The following is a 20,118-nucleotide window of genomic DNA, read 5'->3' on the forward strand; positions in this document are numbered from 1 at the left end:
GCCCAGCTCAGCCCAGCCTAGCCCAGCTCTGCCCCGTGCAGCTCTCCGGGACGGGCGGCGGCCGAGAGGAGAGGAGCGCTGCTGCGCTGCCCACCAGGCCGCCGTCCCAGACCACTCGAACGCCCCCCAACCGGAGGGCGTCTCTCCGCCTTTACTGCACACCTACGGCCGAACACGAGCGGCCCAGGTGATAAAAACATTCCTAATGCCTTTACGGCATGACAGCTTCAGTGCACTTCGGCGGAGCCTTTGATAGATGAAAAGGGTTAGGCCAGTACGGTAATTAGTGTTTACGATTATCGTAAACGACCTTCGCCCGTCAATCCGTTGACAGTTAGGCGGGCGGCGGACCGGACAGTTTGAACGGAATCTGCCGGGCCATGTCAGTCACCTGTCAACTGGTTCACAGAGCACAAAGGGCGGCCGGGGGAGGCCGACCGTTCCCAGCGAATTCACACCTGACCTTATCGGTCCCTGGGCCGACCCCCGACCGGCAATACAGGCCGCCCGGTGCGCCGCTCCGCTCAGTATCGTCCCATCGGCGGAGACACCGACACCGCACGCCACCAGCACGTGCCGCGCAAAAACCGGAGCAGCGGGCGACACAGCCGACCGACTGCGGCACCCAGAGAGCAGCTCCGAGCTGGGGTCAGATTTTGCGGGCGCCGGGTGGGAGCTGGCCCGGAGCTCGGCTAGCCCAGCCGCCGCGGCACCAGCGGCCGCCGTACCGACGCCGAAATTTGACGGAGGCGCTCGTAAATTGTGCCGCTCCAGCCGGCCGAGCCCGGCCGAGCCCGGACGAGGCCGCGATGAGGCCATCTTTCCAGTTAATTCCTGCCATAAAGTCAAAAGCGGCCGGCCGGATGGCTATCCTGGCCGCGGCCGAAAAGGTGGAACGATCGGCCCGCCGCGGCGGTCCCCGATACGTGTCCGGTTCGGGCGGACTGACCCAATGGTGGGCTGTCGTCCGCCGTCCGCACCCATCCATCTCTCCAGTGTCCGGGACGGACGGACAGTCCTCTGCAGCTCCGCCCCGAGACCGCTGGTCAGGGGCTGTTTGAACGCCACACATGTGTTCCCAGGACAGAACAGGCTATCGAGAGGGCATCGCACGCCAAACACGTAAAAGACAACATCGATTCCGCCGGAACGACAGGCGCGTACAGAACGCCTGAAAACGACCTGAAATCGGTCTAGATTTCCAGCGGAATCGGTGTTTTCTGGGTGTGCGCCGGACGCGTGATTAGCATATTCGGAGCGCCGGCGTACCCGCGGCTATGTGCTCGGTGTCTCTATCTCGGGATCAGAGGAGGCGCGCTCGGGTCCGGTCGGAGCGGCCAGCTGCGCACACGGCGGTCGTCTCGGACAATGTCATGCCGGCTGTCGCACCGAGCCATTGTCGGTGTGTGATGACATGATACCGCGATACAGGAGAGCGATACACCGGGCCGGTCCGCTCTGAGAAAGTCGTCCGCTCACCTTCAGAACTGGGTGACGGAGCTGGGAGACTGCATTCAGTCCCCAAGCAACTACAGCTCAACGGTTTAAAATGGAGTGCTCGTATAGTGTCTGAGGATAATGAACTCAGCCTAAGCCTCAAGTCTTTGTGCGAAAACAAGTGGAAGAACACGGATTTTCAGTTTGTTGACCTGACCTGAACAGCGCCTCAACATACGACGCAAAAAGGGCGACTGAGCACAGCCCGGACACGGAAGCTGTGCGCCGCGCCGGCACGGCCGAGCGTATACCGAGTACAGGCTGAGCAGTAAGCTGAGTACGGGCCACTGAGTGAACCGGGCCGGCACGCCACCGCCCGGAAGGGGACCGCGCTCCGCACGCCCTCCGCCAGCCCCGAACACCTGCACTTAACCAGCCGAAACTACCGCCTCAAATCCCGACAACTATGCTCAAAACACCGCCGGAATTCAGACCACTAGCCTTGCAGTCGCCACAAAACAAAATACTCGCTGCCTGAGAAACATACCTGAGCGCGCGCGTCATGTAACATTTAGTCCTGTTGACGCCCGAGTCATGCTTGGTTCCGCTGGTACGGCAATGCGGATTCAAACCTGGGTTCCTGGTCTGTCTACCCTCTAATAATGCACGCCGAGCCTCAGTCGCCCTCCCCAGCCGCCCTGTACCAACTGTGCAGTGTGCACTGTGCAGTCCCCATTATCTCAATGCGCCGGCAGCCGCGCCCGACTGACCTGTTCGGGTTTGAGGCCGCTCGGCACCCAGGTGTACTCCTCCAGCGCGCAGCCCGAGTCGTCGTCGCTCTGGCTGTGCCGCTGCGGGTCGCTGCTGCGGCCAGGGAGGATCTTGGCCAGCGGACTGGGCGCCGCCGGCACGGGCGGCAGCTCGCCCATGGCCGCCGGGCTGCACTGCGAGTGGTCCTCCCGTGGACATTTACAGTTGCGGCACACTTTCCTGTGAACACAGAGAACGGGAACGTCAGAGAGGCGCGGGCACGGAAACACGGCGACACCGGCCGCTGGACGGGGGGTTTACTACAGCACCCTGCAGCGACGCTGTAACTGGTACTGGCAATAAAACTGCATTACAATAGCGACATTACAATACCTGCCACCAGCATAAGTGAGACGTTCAGTAATAAGCGCGTGATTGCTCCCCTGAAGGTAATTTAACACCTCCGGACTCTTGCGCAACCGTTTTGAAATACGTATAGAAGCGTGGTGCTGGCGCTACTTTCTACCAGCGGGAGGCGGCCATCCGGCTGGTAATGGGGCACGAGCAGACTGGGTTTGACGGTACGTGCGCAGTCCGTCGGCGGAGCTCGGACCGGATAATGTCTGTCTGCAGTATACGGCGACGGGTTACACCAGGGGGAGGAGCAGAGCCTGCGCAGCACCGGGCGAGGGTGAGCCCGCACCTGCGTCCTACCAGCACCGGGCCGCCTCCTCCGCCGGCCAGCGCGCTCCCACACCGGGCCCAGAGAGCAGGGGAGAGAATATTTACTGCCGCCGGTAATGTATTCAGCGCGTTTTTGTTCCTCGCAGCGGTCATTGCTCCTGATTAAGCCCTTCTCTGCGCCGGGCTTCCGGAGCCGTATCCTGAGCTCGGAGCTGACGCTCAGGGCGGTCCGCCAGCTCCCCCGGTCTCCGGAGTCGTGCACAAGTCGCACTACTAGACCGAGCACCGTTTTTACCTGTGGCTACTCGCTCTGACAGGAAAATCATACGCCGGCCAGCCGGCGGCGTGCCGTTTTTGCCAGAGCACGGCGTCACGCCAGGCCGCTACCCCTCTCCCCGTCCCTCCTCCCTCCTCCAAACGACGGACGTGTCTATTGAGCGGGGGCAGCGGTAATCGGTCGAGCGGGAGAGTTTTATCGAGAGCAGTTCTTTGCGCGGGAAGTGAATGGGCTCCCCGGACCGGTAGCCAGCTCATGGGCCGGATCATGGCCCGGCCGGCGTCTCTCGGACCGCGAGACCCGCCCGGCAGACAATGGGCGCCGTCCGCGCACCGCGCCGCCTCCCCAGGCCGGTAGCGCCGCGGTTTGTCGGTACAAACGCGCCCAGCCGCCGCCAGAGGCGAGCTGATGGCCATCTCCAACAGCAGACGGCGTCAAAAAACCGGCCCCATATTGTATTCAACGTCGCCTTGTCTCTGTCTTCCAGGAACAAAAGCCTGCCATGGCGACTCGCGGCGAACAAAAGAGCGCTGTGACAATTAATGTGCTGACTGGTCCGATGCGAAGGCTCGAGCACTCGAGCCGTATCCGAATTCACCGCATCTGCGCCAGTTTCGTCACCGCCGCTAAGAGCGCGACTGCGGGAGCCGCCCGGCGCTTGGTCGGCCAAGCGTTTTATTAATTGGCCGTGTCTCCTAAACGACGCGCCGTTAAATGAGGTGTGGATAAACGAGGCATGTGGCGACGGACGGTGATGGAAGAGCCGACCAACCAGACCAGCTAGCCAGCCAACCGACCGAAGACCAGCCGCAGCCAACGGGCCGACCGTGCCACCGAAGACCAGACGCAACCGAGGCTACCAGCCGATATCCGACCAGCCGGCGCCAGCCAGCCCACGCCGACCAGGACCATCCGTTCGACCAACGCGACGTGCACTATCCATCGGGACCCACTGGAACGCGATCGGTCTCGCAGATTGGTTTAGTTGGGCATCCTCGAACACTCGCAGACAGACCATCACTCTGGGATCGGAATCGGCAACAAATGACCACCAACAGAGGGAATAACTGGGAGGGAGCACATCGATCGAGTGGGCTCCAGAGCGCCCTTCTCCGTCTCGAGGAGGAAGGACACGAAGTCGGTGGCGGCCACAGTCGGGACAGGAGCGATGGGAGCGGGCTCACAATGTCCGGGCAGGCGACAGCCACCGCTACTGAGCGGATATGGGTGGAGCGGTGAGGGAGGGGACGGGCAATGGCAGGGGAGATGTCACACGACCGGGGCACGACCTCACCACCGTGGTCGGACACCATAATGACCGGTGAGCGGCTGAAAAATGACAGACAGTGTCTGACGAATGGCGGACAAACGGCCGTCAAATGGCAGCCGCCGAGGGTGGCGAACGACATGAGGAAGGGACGACAATTTTCGAGCTGGGTGGTTGTCGGTTGCGCGAGTCAGCATCATTCTCCGCACTCCACTTCACACTGACTTATATATGTGAGGTCTTGGCGCCCCGTGAACCAGGCAATCGATCAGTGGGATTCAGACATCCCTCATCGAGGCAAAAACAAAATGACAATGTAGTGACTTATTGACACGGACGGAACACCAATAGCAAACGATATTAATCGCATATGTTTTGTATCATCGATCCACTCAATGTCAGGACGGATGAAAGATATCATCGGAAACACATTATATGTCGTATGACTTCCTTTCACTGAGGGAGTTAAAAACTCATGCTACGACGGCAAGTCATCGCTTTTTTTTCTTCCCACCACAACCCACCACCTCCCGACAATGGCGCATGGTTCGAAGTGTTCTGCGCCGATAATTTTCGGTCGGTCCGCATTTCACCCTCAAGGGCAGCGGCCGCTCCTGATTTGGGAGTGAAGCCATTAATAGTTGTCTAATGATGCCCTGCTGGCAGTGAAGGGTTGGCCGGAGCTCGGAGGGCAGGGACGGGTATGCCGTCCGTCTGTCGGAGGGTGCCTCGGCAAGGAACTCACTGAATACTGCGGACTGGTTGAGGTTTCTGTCCACTTGCACTGGTGAAAGTCTGGTAGCGTTTGGGATGGATTGTGACATTCATAAGACGAGAAATCAAGCATATTATTTAACTTCCCAAAAGTCAGAACACTTGAATTTTCTCAACATCTAATCGGTTCAGCGTCCTTTGTCTGCGCCACTCTGGCCGATAAGAAAACACCCGCCGTGTCGAAAGGCGGCGTCCGATCAAAACAGCGGCCGGCAGACCGTCAGCAATCAGGACGGGACAGGGCAGCGCGCGTGCTGCCCGGGGGCACTGCCGCGGCCCGCTGGACCACCCGCGACGGTCCGTCGCCGCCCCAGGGACAGCCGCCGCCGCCTCTGGAGTCCCGCACCCGGCCGGTGAGAGGGTTGGAGCGGGTCACAGCCCCGACAGGTGGGAGGGCTTCGAGAAACGACCCGCGGAGAAAAGTACAGGCTGCGCCCGAGCTCCATTTCCAATTCTAAGAGGGTGACTGAACAAGGATAGAAACTGGACGCGCTGGTGGAGGAGCACGTTTTTTCCTCGGCGCTGAATCGGATTTATACCGGTTCAGTGTGCGTGAATTGGCCAGTGTAATCGCCACTCACCAGGGGTCATTGAGGAAAGGACCCGAGGCCACGCAGCGAAAAGTGCTCCAGAAAACAATGACACTCAAGGACAACACAGACCAGCGTTGGAGCTCGTGCGCTCGCCGACTCAGCAAAAGGACCGTTCGGCGAGGTCAGGCGGATCAGAGGGGTCCGTCGGGTCGTGGGCCCGGTCAGCATTGCCTCACAGGTCGGCCAGCGGGCCCACGGCTGGACGGGAGTCCCACGGGCCCGGCCGATGGCACCCCCGCGGCGGGTCAATCATACGCCCCCGTGCGCCGGCCGCCGCCGGTCCAGCCATGAATTTTTCGACTGTGTGAGATGATGAATGGTTCCAATGAAGTGATATCACGGGAGTGGATCGGAGTTTGCCGCTGACCGGCGTGGGACGCGCGGCGCACACGCGGCGGGGCGCGGAGGAGAAAGTCCCCGCCCGGCACGCGCACACCTGACACGGGGAGGAGGGAGGCGGACGGAACACAGGGTGTGACTTAACATGACACCGCGACAGCCCATGGTCCGACTTAACCAGAGGCACAACACCAGTACAACATCATACAGGCCGCCACACGACCCGAGCTGGCCGGGTCGACCTACTCTGCAGTTTCAGCCTTACATACACGCTCCCGACCGGACCGCGATCGAGCCGTTCGGTTAGTGACACGGCTGGGCGGGTATTGAACCGCACACCGCACGCCAGAGGTTTCGAGTTACGCGACATCGCATCTCTGAGGTATCCTGTGACTTCGATTCCCGATCGCCGCCCCGATAGACGCGGTGATGAACGCGGAGCTCCGAGGAGCGTCCGTGACGCATTCAATCGGGGGCCGGCGCGCCAGGGACACCGCCACGGCGGCCGACGCTCCGCACGCCAATTGGAATTCAGTGTGTGCGTTCGGTGTTCGGTACTAATATCACGCCGCCGCGACGCCTGTCCACATATGGTATGTTTCATTTCGCATAGGGCGCCCCGGAGTTCGGGCCATTTCCATACAGACGTTGGACGTGATTTATTTTCGAGAAACGGCGGCGCCGTGCCGAACGGTATGGCTACGTGTTTGGAAACGAACAATGCTTTTCAGTCTCCTGACATGAAAAAACGAGCGCAGCTCAGTTAACGATTAGTTTTGCCGTTTACAAATGAATTTAGAAGTTGGAGTTTTTCAGGTCACCAGCACACAACATACAAAGGCGTTTGTTTATGCATTGTAGATTGAGCGAAGAAGTGTTTCTTTGGTACCTACCACAAATACAAACAAAAGTCGTAATAAAATGTCAAAGCCGTATATCAAAGATCAGATAAGGATGCCTATTAGGTAAAATTAAATGAACATGATTTTTGGTGGCTAAAATATTTGTATTACGTGCGCTTATGAACAGCATGAGCATCTCTGACATAGTAAGTGGACACTGGACAATATATATGCATGCCATTTTTGGCACAAACGTGAACATTGGCGCCTAGCATCGGCCTGCAGTTACAATCACATGAGGCTTCTGTCCAGCCATAAACAGGGTAGACCTTAAACGAGTCACAGCGTGTGGCAGCACATACCGTAAAATTCCCACTACAAGACGGATAATGGTCTCCTCACAGTCTGACAACGTGCAAAACCTTTGTGAATGCCAAATTCTTTGGTAGACCAGCACTAAAAAACAACCGAACGACAAATTATTCGGGAATCAAGAGAACGGTAAAATAAGTCATGACAAAACGGTTACCTGGTAGGTCACACTAAAAATACACAATTGTAAAACGTCCCAAACAATGCACCTGATCCCTGGGCCCAAATAAGCAATATTTCGATCTCCGCTGTACGATTCCCACGGCCGACAGCGCATTCCCACATTAGACTGATATTGTGATCGGTCGGTGACGGACACATTCCAGTCGGGCCGATCAGATGAACAATCTATCAGATGTCCCAGCCGAGGCAGAGCCGCCCCTCCGCCAGTTTTTATCCCGCCCATCCGATGTGGCCAATAAGCAGCCGCATGTCATCCCCAGGCAAACAGATTGAGCAGGGTGGATTGACATCACGGCAGTCACGAGAAAAATCAGCGCCTTTATGCGACATAGCTGCGTAAAACATAAGTGAAACAAGTCGAAAAAATGGCTCAAGCATTTCACGCGGCATCTCGCTTTATCAAGAAACGACTAATTTAAATCACTACACACTGTTCCACCGACGCATAAGTTCCAACGCTCAAATATCTAACTAAATTACCCTCCGACTAAACGTTCCAGTGGTGCTCTGGCCGTGTCAGTTTTACAGCAGAGACCCATTTTCGGGAGTAAGATGGCCGTGTTCCGCCACGGTGGACGACACCTACATTCCTGCGGCGGCGTTATGTGGCCCGCGTGTGTGTGCCTGGGTGTTCTGTTTGTACTGGGTGACTGAGACGACCACGGCCCGGCGACACGGCGCACAAAAACGGCGGCAGGGTAACGGGGACCGACGGCGACTCTGATGTACCGCCGGCGGTCACACCGCTCACCGGCCCACGCGGCGCGCACACGGGCGGAGCGCACTGCCGGCCGCGACAGGGCGAGGCGCGTCACACCACCGGCGCACTGCACTGGGGCGGGCAGGGTGAGGCCCGCAACACCATCCGGGCAATGGGGTGCGAGGCAGCAGAGATGTCCTGAAGACACTCCGTGATTCATATGCCCGGCGTGACTAGAAATGGCACTGAGTAGAGGTGCAGAAAAGAGACATCAACGTATGCATCTTCAGCCTGAATGGCAGTCGTTCGGTCGTACAGGTCAGGTCATCGCAAGTTGGCACAGTCAGGAATAATCTGATGTCATAAAGCGGACACGTTTTATGAGCCAGCTCGCCATTTACATACATACATAGATGAGTGAAATGTCCTCGCGCCCGTGCACCATCAGCCGCGGACGATACCGGAATACCAATGCCGGATCCAGAGCGCCCGCGTGACCCCCTCCCCTCACACAGCCACGAGGCAGCCGGTCGGAGCGCACCCTTAATGCATTGGCACTATGTTCAATCAGCACGACACGCGCGACACTGGTTCGAACAGCGCTGGTGATAAGGCCCGCCCCGGCGAGCGGCGGCACCCGCCCGCCCGCCGCTCGCCGCCTGGCCGAACACCGTCCGACACTCAGCCCCACACAGTCGACATGCAACGCCATATGGGACAGCGCAGGATAATGCCGAGTCCGGTACAGGCCCGGCACAGGCCGTTCGTGTGCGATCGCTGTTTTATTCCATGGCCGGCGCGTCACGGACAGGCCGGGAGCAGTGCCGGTGGCCGGTCCGGCACTCCGACCGCGCTGCGGGATACCCGCCGGCGTCAGCAGGGCGCCAGCATAGAGTGAAAAGTCTGATCAGTTTTTGGCGTGAGCTGTATGCAGTTCGTAGAGAACTGACGAGTGTGTCGATCGGGTAGATTTACAGGCCCGGATGCCGGCTATAAACCATGGACATGGGCTCAAAGAGCTGGTCAAGGATGAATGAGTGAGCAGTCCACTGAGGCTTTGGACGCCGCCCCGGCTGGATACTGCATAGTGAACTGGCAACCATCCAGAATTGGCAGTCACCAGGGCGATAGCAGACCGATCCTAAATGACGTCACCACACTTCACAGATCCAGTAGCCACACCTTAGCTTTACGGAAAAACACACACAAGCACTCCAGTGATGTGGAACGGATTGGAGAGGTTATGGAATCAGCGATTACACCTAACCCGACAAAAATGGTCGGGTAAAAATCACCCGCACGAGCCCTGAATGGCGTCAGAGACAACATCCGTTCCAGTCACGTCACCCTCTCCAGTGACGTAGCAGCAGCGGTCCGCCTTCTGACGTCAGGGCACCATCAGCACAAGTGCTTCCTCACTGACCCAGGTGCGCCATCAGTGACCCAGGAACGTCATCACTGACCCAGGTACGCCATCAGTGACCTCTCAGTGACGTCACCGGAACACATCATTAGCGTCACGGGATGGTGACGTGGGCGGCGGTGGGCCGGCTAATGGCCGCGCGCCGACAGGCTCGGGTCATTTGCAGGGGCCACTCGGGCCGGCCTAATCACATTTTCATCGGGCCGACTGGGCGCGCGGCGGTTGAATGATGGTGTTTTGGCGTGGCAGTACGCGACCCGCACCTGTTCAACGTCCCAGGTCACCTGTTCAGGTCAATGACAGGTCACCTGTCCGGGTCAGCGTTACCTGTTCAGCGCGACACGGAGGCGGGGCGAGACAACGCGGTTAGCCAACGGCGAAGAACCTCATCAGCTGATAGCTGACCTCGGCATCGTCAGATGACGCGCTGAGAGACACTCGGTGTCAGCTGATTCGTGACCGGTATAACCTCGGACGACCAGCCGGCCAGCGGCAGGCGGCGGTGCTTCAATGGTGGCGCGCGTGAGCCCATTGCGGCGCATCAGAGGGAGACCGCCGCCGGTTTCAGCACTCACGACGCCGAGAAATCGGCGGAGGGCTGCGGCGAACGGTGGCGACCTCGAGAGCCGCTCTCGCCGCCTCTCGGCCCTCTCTCCGGCCACTCGCTGACCTCAGAGGGACCTCTCTCTCACGATCTCTGTGTAAAAATGTGCCTGGCTGCGGCGGCGGGCCGGCTGACGCCGCAGCTCATGACTGCAGGTGGCACCAGATACGGCCACCAGTCCACGGTAAAAATACCCGATCGGCGGCGGGGTAATTAATTGGACCCGTTGACATGTCTCATTAACGATCACGTGTAACCGATTTGTTAGCGGAAAGAATGCGCGATGAATTATAGAAACAATCCGCGACAGATTGGATTGTGATGGATGGATATTAATGCCCAATGTCACATAACACACGTTCCGTTTTATCTTTGATCCTGAACAGGTGGTTGGTGTGATAACCCTTCTACCTACTCAGCCCACCTGGGGATTTCGAAAGAGTTGGTTAGCGCCACTTATCCGTAATAACATCGATACTCAACTTTCCCGCCGAGCTCATCAGCTTCTCAAACGAATCGATCAGTTTGTATCTGCACTGCATGGCCGATAAATATCCGTAACGAGGATCGAAGAGTGCCCTCTGACACCCAACAACCTCACACAAGAGACGACAGCCCATAGACCTAAGCAGTCGTAACCCGATGGCACCGTGTGCACTGTGCAGACTGTGCATTGTGCAGTGAGTCAGTGCATTGGTGCATCAGCCCACACCTCTCGTCCCCGGTCGGTCCTCTATAACCGCCGCCGCTCCCGGTCCGCGGTGCTGCCTTGTACGCCGCCACCATTCCCAGTCCGGTGCCTCCTCAGACGCCGCCGCCGTTCGGGGGCCGTTTACGACGCCTGCTGGCCACCGCTCGGACGCGAACAAAGGGAGCTGGCCGGCCGGTGGCGCTGTGTCGATACCCGGCGGCACCTGGGCAGCCGTGAATCACCAGGTATCGGCTCCGCCCCCTCCCGCTGGGCCGGACCCGGTAAGGCCTGCAACAGGTCGGCAAAGTGATGGACACCATCACCGTCCGCCTCACTGGAGCCGCCAGACAGGCACTCGGCAACAGCGGAGCTCTGTTCCAAAATGGCACACTCAGAAGGTAGTGAGTAGTGGGCAGGCCACACAGAGCTGAGTGATGACCCACGATAGACTAACGGACGACGGTCAAGGTGGTGACTGTTAGCCACCTGCAGCTAAAATGAACTTGGCATGCATCTGCAGACTTCAGCCTCACTGCTGACATGATTCGTGAACAATGCCAGACACTCACTCGCCGCTGAAACGACCGTAGCAGCCGTCAGACTCGGCCGGAGGGTATTCCAGCGACCCCAGCGCAGGCGGCTGACGGCCGGGCCGCCGCCGCTCGATGGGCCATTCCGGGCACCTGAGCTGTACTATAATCCCGTCACGCGTCTCACATACCCGCCGGCAACCGATAGCACATGCATATTCCAGCCGATTACAGGATGAGCACAGCCGACCGCACTAAATTCACCGGCTGTCAGCGCGGTATTTCAGCCGCTGAAAGCACTGCAAATATATAGCCCCAGTTCCATCATCCTCGCCATGGTTTACGGAGTAGTTCACTCGTGTCTGCTTCACTGGGTGGTTGGCTGGGACTGCTGCCCCGTTCTCCGGCACACATCACATGCAGATGCTCCAAGTGATAGTGTCGGCGTTTATCCATCCGAACGCCGCGCCTGCTCGAATAATCCCACAAATATTCGGGCACATCCCACCACGAAAAACGGCCCTGGGACAGGCCGGTCGGGTCGGCGGCTGTACCGGCTGGTGGGCGTCTCAGCGGGCCACCTCGAACGTCAAACATGCGCCGTTTTTGTCTGGGTCGCCTCCTGCGCGTCGCCGCGGCCGGGGGTCGGGTGAGGTCGGGTGGGTCTGACCTGAGCGGGGGCGGCGCCGCAGGGGAGGGTGCCGGCCGCCCTCCCGGCCCTCTCTCCCTGCCCTCCGAGCGGCGCGGCCCTGTCAGCGCCGACAGCCGCTCCGCTCCATCGACTGAGCAAACATGAAATGCTAATTCGACATCGGCGAGCGGCCGAGCTGACATTGTTTTTTGGCCGGCGCGCGCAGCTCCGAAACAAATGAGGCGCAGCGCGCGGGAGGCGGCCCGGCCGTGCCGGTGAGCGGGACGGCCAGGGCGGCCGTGTGAGGACCAATGGGAGCGGAATGGTGTCTGTATGCAGACCAGGTCCGCCCAGCACCAGCCGAGCTCCTCCCGAGGCTCAATGGTGACCCCGGCGGTACCGCCGCCCGCCGCCTTGATCAGTCTAGGTCCCTGAGTTTCCTCTCACCCTCATTCCGGCACCCTCCCAGTGCCGGCAGTGCGCCGGTGTGCTCGTCGGCTTATCTCACTGCCGTCATTATCTTCCGGACGGGGTCATCAAAGTGCTAGTGTCAGCACTTGTACTGTCGCGGATCCGCTATTGTCTTACTGTTTACGGAAATGGTTCGCAGCGTAATTTTGACAGACTCACCAAAATTCTCAATTTCGCGCTGAGGGTGATTTTTGGCCGTCGTAAATTCGACCATGTTTCCCGGCTCCGCGAGCAGTTGCGTTGGATGACGCCTCGCTAGATGGTACAGGCTCAGACGTTGGAACTGATGCACAGGGTGCTGCGGCGGGGTGAACCAGACTCGCTAGTTAGCTCTTTTACCCGATGCTGTGACACTCGCATGAGAAGTACGCGACAGGACCACCTCTTCCGTCTACCCAGGCCGAGGACAGAGGCCGGGAGGCGTCGCTTCGCCCATAGAGCGCCAGACCTCTACAACTCGCTGCCTGCCGGAACCACCGAGCTGTCTCACCAGCGTTTCGTCCGAGCAGTGAGAGCCCATGTTTTGACCTTGTGAGACCGTCCGTGCGTATGGGTCGTGGGATGTGGGCCGGACTGTGAGCTGTGTGATTGTTTTTACTGCTTTATTGTATGGTGTCGATGAATGAGATGACTGCAACCTGTATGATTTTACCGATTATTTTATGACTTGGGGCAATAATAGCCACGACTGATTGTGGACTGCCCTGCAAATGTAATACATACATACAATACAATACATTCCCCGTCCCACACAACCTCAGCCTCCTCCCCAGACGAGTCCACAGGTTCCACTCGGACGGACCCGGCACCAGTCCGTGACCACAGATCAAACGAGGCGGCACACGATGGCGGGGACCGAGTGCCGTCCAGGGGAGTAGCGTCACGTCGCCGTCACGAGGGACGCGTCACGTCCGGCCAGGGGGAGGAGCGATGTACGTGACGGTGATAACACGGCTGACTGCAGGACGACGAGGGAACAGGGGGAAGGACTGCAGCAGCGAGTCGCAGGTGTCTGGGTCAGTGGCCAATGAGACATTGCTAAGAGAGCACAAGCAAGCATAAGGACACATTGTGTTTTGACTTTTACTGATTGGATTCGTTTCATCATGCGGTAGGTATGCAAAATGTCTGATCGGTACCGTTGGAACATCACGAACAGAATCTTGTTTGCATTTGTAATCTTACACTGGCATTATTAGCGAGGCTGAAAGAAGTTCATTGACACTAGGATCCGTCTTGGACCCGACCCTGCTAATCTTATGTAAGAACAGTGTCTATCTGTAGAATCGTAACATAGTAACCAGCTCAAACGGCTCAATCCAACAAAGTCAGCACAGCATCCGCCTGAACGCCTCAGAAATGCCAGTTCAACGCGCTTGCACAGCCGTGTCGCTGCGCTAACCTAAAACATCACAACCAGTTTATCTGCATAGATATTCGCCGTACATGAAAACCGCCACCCATTCGGGCCAGCTGAGTCAGCGAGTTAGCACTCTGAGCGAACCGGACAGCGCGCTGTCGCAGCGCCGGCACGCGAGCGGGGACCGGCAGCCGCCGCAATCGCGCCAGGAAATCAAAATAAACGCCGCCGTCTGCGCCCCCACCGCCGCCACACAATGCTAAGATCGACTTCACGAAACGACCCAAAAGTGTCCGTTGATAGCATCGCCCATCGTAGCTAATGCGTAATTGTGACAAGTTGTCCGGAAAACCCGGCCAGGTCTGCACGTTCGGAGCGAACACCTCGCGGCGCCGAGCGCAGTGCTGACGCCACCCCCAGTCACCAGTTCCCGGGAACGTGTACCGCCACAGGCTCGATCAGCCTGCAGACAGGACTGGGCCGGCGCGGCGACCCGCACCTCCGCGCCCGGCGATCGGACCCAGAGCGGCCGCCGGATGCAGCCTCCTCGCCTGATACACAGTCCAGCTGCATGAGGGGACAGGACCGCTTCAAAACATATTACCTGTCTCTAAAGCTATTAAATTTGGAACGGCACAATCTCCCCTATCCAGAGGATATCTTCACTCGCCTAGAGTAAATCTTTCTTATCCAAAGAAACCTTACTCATCAAAAGAGCATCCTGATTCACCTGCCATCTTGCTGAGAGGACCTCCTTTACCAAGAGGTCATCTCACTTCACCCAAGGCACATCTCACTTCGCCCGCTGTCCGTCTCCGCTGCCCCGGGGCCGTGAGAGTCCGCTGGCGACTAATCGGCGCCGCGTGTCGCGACTCGGCCGTCCTCACATTCCAGTTGGCTAACGATCCTGTTGACGGCCGGTGCCCGGTTGTTTTCGTTTGTGTTGCCCGTTGGGACGGCCCGCGACATGTCGCTGAGGACCGGTATCGGCCGCGGATCGGTCGACGGGGCCGCTCGGGGTATAGGGGGATGTGGACTCGGGGATTAGACGTTTGAATGCTCGAGATCGGAGCTGCTGGCGGATCTCACCGGCCCACTCACATGCAGGGCCAATTGTCTATAGTCCAGCAGCTGCCAACAGCTCCAGGACTGTTTTCCAACGTCCACAGTCTACCTCTACCGCCTCCTAAGTCCTAGCGTCCACCGTTCATCGTCCAGCCCACGTCCACCGTCCACCGTCCACCGCCCACCGCCCGCCATTCACAGTCCAGCGATGCAGCCAGTCAGGCGACCGGCCAACACGCGCGATGACAATGACAAATACAACGGGCCGGACAACAAAGGCGCTGACAAAGCCGACAATGGCGCACGTTTACGGCTCAATTTCAAGGGCATTTGTATTCATTTGGCGCCGGCTGACACGGGTAATGCCTTCCCGGACAGGTATGTAAACAGACGTGGACACCGAATTTGCCGCTCACTGGGCGGCCATCAACACAATGAAAATGGCACACATTGAGCGCTTAGTTACACCACGACTAATGTACAGGATTATCCCGACGTTCTCCCGGCACACGAGGCTCTACCTCCCCTGCCTCTGCGCAGCCCTGGGTGGTACGACGAGGGGCCGACTCAGTACAAACAGGACGGTCATGCCCGGACTGCGCCCGGCCGCGCCTCGAGGCACGGCCTCCCAGCCGTGTGTTGACCCGGTGCAAACACCGACGGCCGCCCTCGCCGCGCCGTGTTGACCGCCGCAGGGCCTCCGAGACGGCACGACGCACGGTGACCTGCGCGTGTGCGGCGCACGCAGACGCGTATGTGTGCGTGTGGACACAGCTTGTGTATCCGGTGTACACCTGAACGGTTTACCGAAACGCAAAATGTTAATGAGACATTAATCTCACGGGAAAAGGAGGGTTTGCGAAGTCAATGACCGTGAGCGGTCCCCTTGTCAAAAGTTCTTATAACATTTACCAACAAACGGCAGTATCTCTACTGCTAAATGACGCGCTGCCAAACATTGAAAACCATTCCAAATTGTGTGGATTAGAGACCTCTGTCTACTGCAGAGCGCTATTTCTGGCTCCCGTCCCCACCAATCTCTCCCTGTTTCCGGTGCTCTCTCCACAGACGTTGTCTGCTTCCGGCAGCGCGCTCCAGAGCCGCCGTCTCTCGGCGTCGGTTTGTATGTGTGTGTGCGTGACGGATCGGCCGCCGCGGCCGGTCGGCGCCGGACAATGCACGCTCTGTGGGCCGGCGGCGGTGGCGGCGCACAGGCGCGCCACGTCTGTCGACGGCGGCGCGGCGCACGCTCCGCCGCCGCCTCTGAACAGCGCCTAACGACGCGGTCACACCCAACAAAGACAGGTGGGTACGCACGTCACACAGGGACCAGCCGGGAGCGGACGGACCTCTGCAGCGCCGCCGGAGGCTGACGACCGCGCGGGGACGCGCTGAGGAGCTACACACCTGAACCGCACGGCGTCACATGTGTGAGAGGCGGGAGCAGCTCACAGGGACGTTACGAACGCCAGTTTCCGCGGACAGCGTGGGGGACACCTCTGAGAGACGGAACGGAACTGATCATATCGGACCACGAGACGTGAATATGCTCCCAAGAAAGGTGTGATCGCCATATTTTACGTGTAGGTAATGCCTTTGATAGCTATCATAAACACAAAACATCAAACGTGAGTAATGCAATGCTGCTTTTGTGATCAGACTTCTACATCTGGCTTATATTGAGCTGTATTTCAGCCAATATCTCTGATTCTAGCCTATGACGTCAGTATGCTTTTAGCTGTCGATTTTCTCTCGTTTGGCCGCCTATCTGCTGTCGTGTGTCTGATCAGGGCTCCTCTATATGCGGAGTAGCGGCGCTGGCCCAGCCACGGGGCGCCTCCTCACGGGCCAATACCGGCGGCGATCGATATCAGTCCTCTCCCCATACGGAGGACGGCCGTCAGTCAACGTTTCCGACCAGCCTTCACGAGGCAGAATGGCACTGATGTGTTCGACGGAACTTCTCGGAATCAAATGGGCTTCGCGGTAAAATACCAATGTAGGAGCTAAGTGATTTGAATGTCAGCCCGGCGACATTATGTTCCTCGTGGCATTGATCAAAGGAATTCAGAAATATGCATTCAGAAATAAATACACGAAATGATAATTGGGTTACATTCCCGCTAATTACGCACCTGCTCCAGCCGTGTGGCGGGAGGCAGCTGAGGTAGGCCACCCCAGATTTTCCCGTACACAAGCCCTGGTTTCGACACAGTCCAAACAGGAACACAGCGGTAATCACTAATTCACGCTGCACAACACCGTGCGTCCCTGCTTTCATCAGCATTAACACGACTTTATGGGATTTCGAAACGTATCATTGTCTCATCATATCTCAGCAGAAACGTAACTTGCGGAAGACTTTATGTCAACAAGAGTCTTAGTAATACTCTGGTGAGCGCAGACTGGTGGTGGCTAATCCGCACTGGCCAGCGATTTTCTGCCGTTAAAAATCGTCACCTCGCTGCTTAGCATTCGCATTCCTACGACCTTCCTTTAACCAGACACAAATAAATTAGCTCCCCGATGTTAAGCGGCAAATGATGGCGTTGAGTTGCATTTCGTGACCGAGCTGCTCAGCGCCGGCTGTGCGGCCATACGTCATCCTGACGTCACCGCCGCCCAGCCGCCCATCCTTCCCGACCTCCGCGGCGGGCCGGCCGCCCCAGAATCCCACCGCGTGACGTCACTGCAGCGCGCCGGCCGTGATCCCTCAGCGGACGACCTTCCGACGGGACAGAGGAGGACCGCGGCCGATCGCCCACAAAGCGGCACAATCAGCTCGCTCTGTACGGCGCGCCTGCTATGCCAATAATTCAGCGGACCGATTCAGTGTCTGACGGCGCTGCGAATCGCCGTCTGCCGCTGACGGCTGCGGCCGTGGGACGGTCACGGTTCACAGACGGCGCGCGTGCACGCTGCAGCTCAGCCGTAGCGCGCATCGCACCCGCCGGCGCTCGGCTAAACGGGCTACAAATGCGCACACAACGGCCGCCGATACCCCCTGCCGGGCGCGGCGGGCGGCGCCGGCCGATTTTATAGACGCCGATAGCCAGACGATACCGGCGTGCAAGTCACTCGGCCGGCCGGCCAGCAAACAGCGGCGGCCCGGCTCTGCAGCGGTTTTATGCCACTTTGACAGGGTCTTTATCGGTGATCGGGCCAATCACAGCCCACCGGGGGTCCCGAGCGGACTGAGTGCCTCCGACAGCGCCCCGCGCGGCCGACAGCGAGCCGTACCGACCGGGCCGGCGCCGCTCCCCGGCCGGCGTCACACGAGCGTGCAGCGCCGCGCCAATTATCTCCGTCATCGCAGAGATGATAACGGCCAGCGGGGCCGGCCGATTGAAACATTCGTCATCGCCCGGCACGCCGCCGTTCGGCCCGTCCGGAGCCTATACCGCGGCGGAGGCGCGGCCGGGCGGCCGGCTGGTGTTACCTTCCACTGCCCGACTGCAGTCTCCGATAGTGTTATGTTCGCCGAGTGCAGTCTCCGGCGGGCGGCCGGCCGGTCGGCGCGGCGCGGGGCCTCGCCGGGCGGGGTTCGCGTGCTCTGACCACCGCTCGGCTCTCACCGTCCGTCTGCGGGCTCCACCCATCTCCAGATAGGCGATCGGCGTGCGCGAGCCCAAGACACCAAGGGCAATTCGGCACGTGGCCTGGCGGATAAAAAACGCTCGCTTGTTGGCGGTTCGTGCCGATTGGACGCGGCGGCGGGCCTCGTCACCGACCACCCCCGCGGAACGTCACGAGCCGCGCACGGCCGCGCCGGTCGCCGGGAGGTCACGATGACGGGGCAGCCGAGCTGCTCGCCGTCCGGCCGTGTTTACGCCGTCCCCGAGCCAGCAAACACACGGCCGCCGACTCTCTTTTCTCCGCGCTCTGCCGTCGGCGGCGCAGCGCGGCCGCCATTACCGCCGCGCCGCCAGATGAGAGTGGCGTGATTTCCAGACTATAATTTCCTGGGACGGCGGAGCGGCCGGCCGGCGGCGGCGGACGGTGCTGCACCGGGCCCTCGCTGGCCGGCCGGCCGCCCAGCCACGCCAATAAAACCATCTGTCCGGCATGCGGCCGGAGTCCGGACGGCGCGGCGCGCTGCGCCCGGAGCCGGCAGCGCCGGGTCAGCGGGTCAGCTCGCCGATCAGCCGGGTCAGCTCGCCGATCAGCGGTGCCGACTCACACCGGACCGCGGAGCGAGCAGGCCGCCGATTAGCCGATTTCCATACAATGCGGGCCGCGCCGGCCGCGTCTGCATGCCAACTGCGTAACAACATTATTACTGAGTCGATCAATCAGCAACACAAAGCCGGCCGAAGGCTGTCCCCATACCGCTTACACCGACAAACGAGATCGCGGCGGAACGCAGCTGTCGCGCTGGTACTTACTCTTGTACTGTCATCGACGCCTCGCTGCGCGCGTCCAATCCGCGCAGCGTCTGGATCTTGGTGCGCTTCCCATAGAGTTGTTTGTAGTATTTGTACTGGTCGCCATACACAAAGCACACTTTCCACCACTGGCGGCACATGAGCCGGTTGCCGTCTTTCGGCGACGGTTTGGCCGCCATCGCGACGCCTGGGAACACTCCGGCTGCAGCCTGGAAAAAGTCGGCGTGGCGTTCCATCAAACTGCCGGGGGACGGGAGTGGCGGCGGCCTGCTGAGGTGACAGACCCGGGTGGGTGTCTCCGGCGGCCGCCACCACACCTATCACTCCATCGGAGCTGGCCGGCGCCGCGGCCGACACACGGAGATGTCCTGCCGTCAGCCGCTACACGGCTGCACAACCCAGCTGAATTATTTGTGAGCTCGCCGGCGCGCAGATCGGTGTAAATCTGGCTGTGCCAGACGACACATACAGGCCGAAAGTACAACATTCCACCGGCGTGATATCACAGCAGCTCTGAGCGGGCTCCTGCGCCCTGCCGTGGCAGCACGGACTGAGTCCACGCGTCAGGGGCGTTCCTTTGGTAATGGAGCAGGCAGACGGCGCTCGCACACACGGTAAATATGTTGTTCCGCTCAGCAGAACAAACCGGCAACAGACGGGATTATTTGTACCGAGAAGAGGGTAGCTGAAAGCCGGCCACCCAGTGATAGATGGCGGCGTAAATTTCTGTCCAACAAACA

The 20,118-nt window shown here is 59.4% G+C and overlaps 1 protein-coding gene across 3 annotated transcripts in view; it reads right to left on the reverse strand.

The window, feature by feature from the left end:
* The window catches only part of LOC122383279 (protein prickle-like), a 73,425-nt gene that overhangs the window by 15,158 nt on the left and 38,149 nt on the right, over nucleotides 1-20,118 (reverse strand). For 2 of the 3 annotated variants that reach the window (XM_043369554.1, XM_043369556.1), the window contains exon 2: nucleotides 2,208-2,427. In XM_043369554.1, the coding sequence (XP_043225489.1) occupies nucleotides 2,208-2,427 (220 nt within the window). Of the gene's footprint in view, nucleotides 1-2,207; nucleotides 2,428-19,378; nucleotides 19,588-20,118 lie in introns of all 3 variants that reach the window. The other variant, XM_043369555.1, reaches the window with a different exon arrangement.

Source organism: Amphibalanus amphitrite, unplaced genomic scaffold (assembly GCF_019059575.1).
Source record: "Amphibalanus amphitrite isolate SeventyFive unplaced genomic scaffold, NRLGWU_Aamphi_draft 000159F_arrow, whole genome shotgun sequence".
In the NCBI taxonomy this organism is placed as follows: domain Eukaryota; kingdom Metazoa; phylum Arthropoda; class Thecostraca; order Balanomorpha; family Balanidae; genus Amphibalanus; species Amphibalanus amphitrite.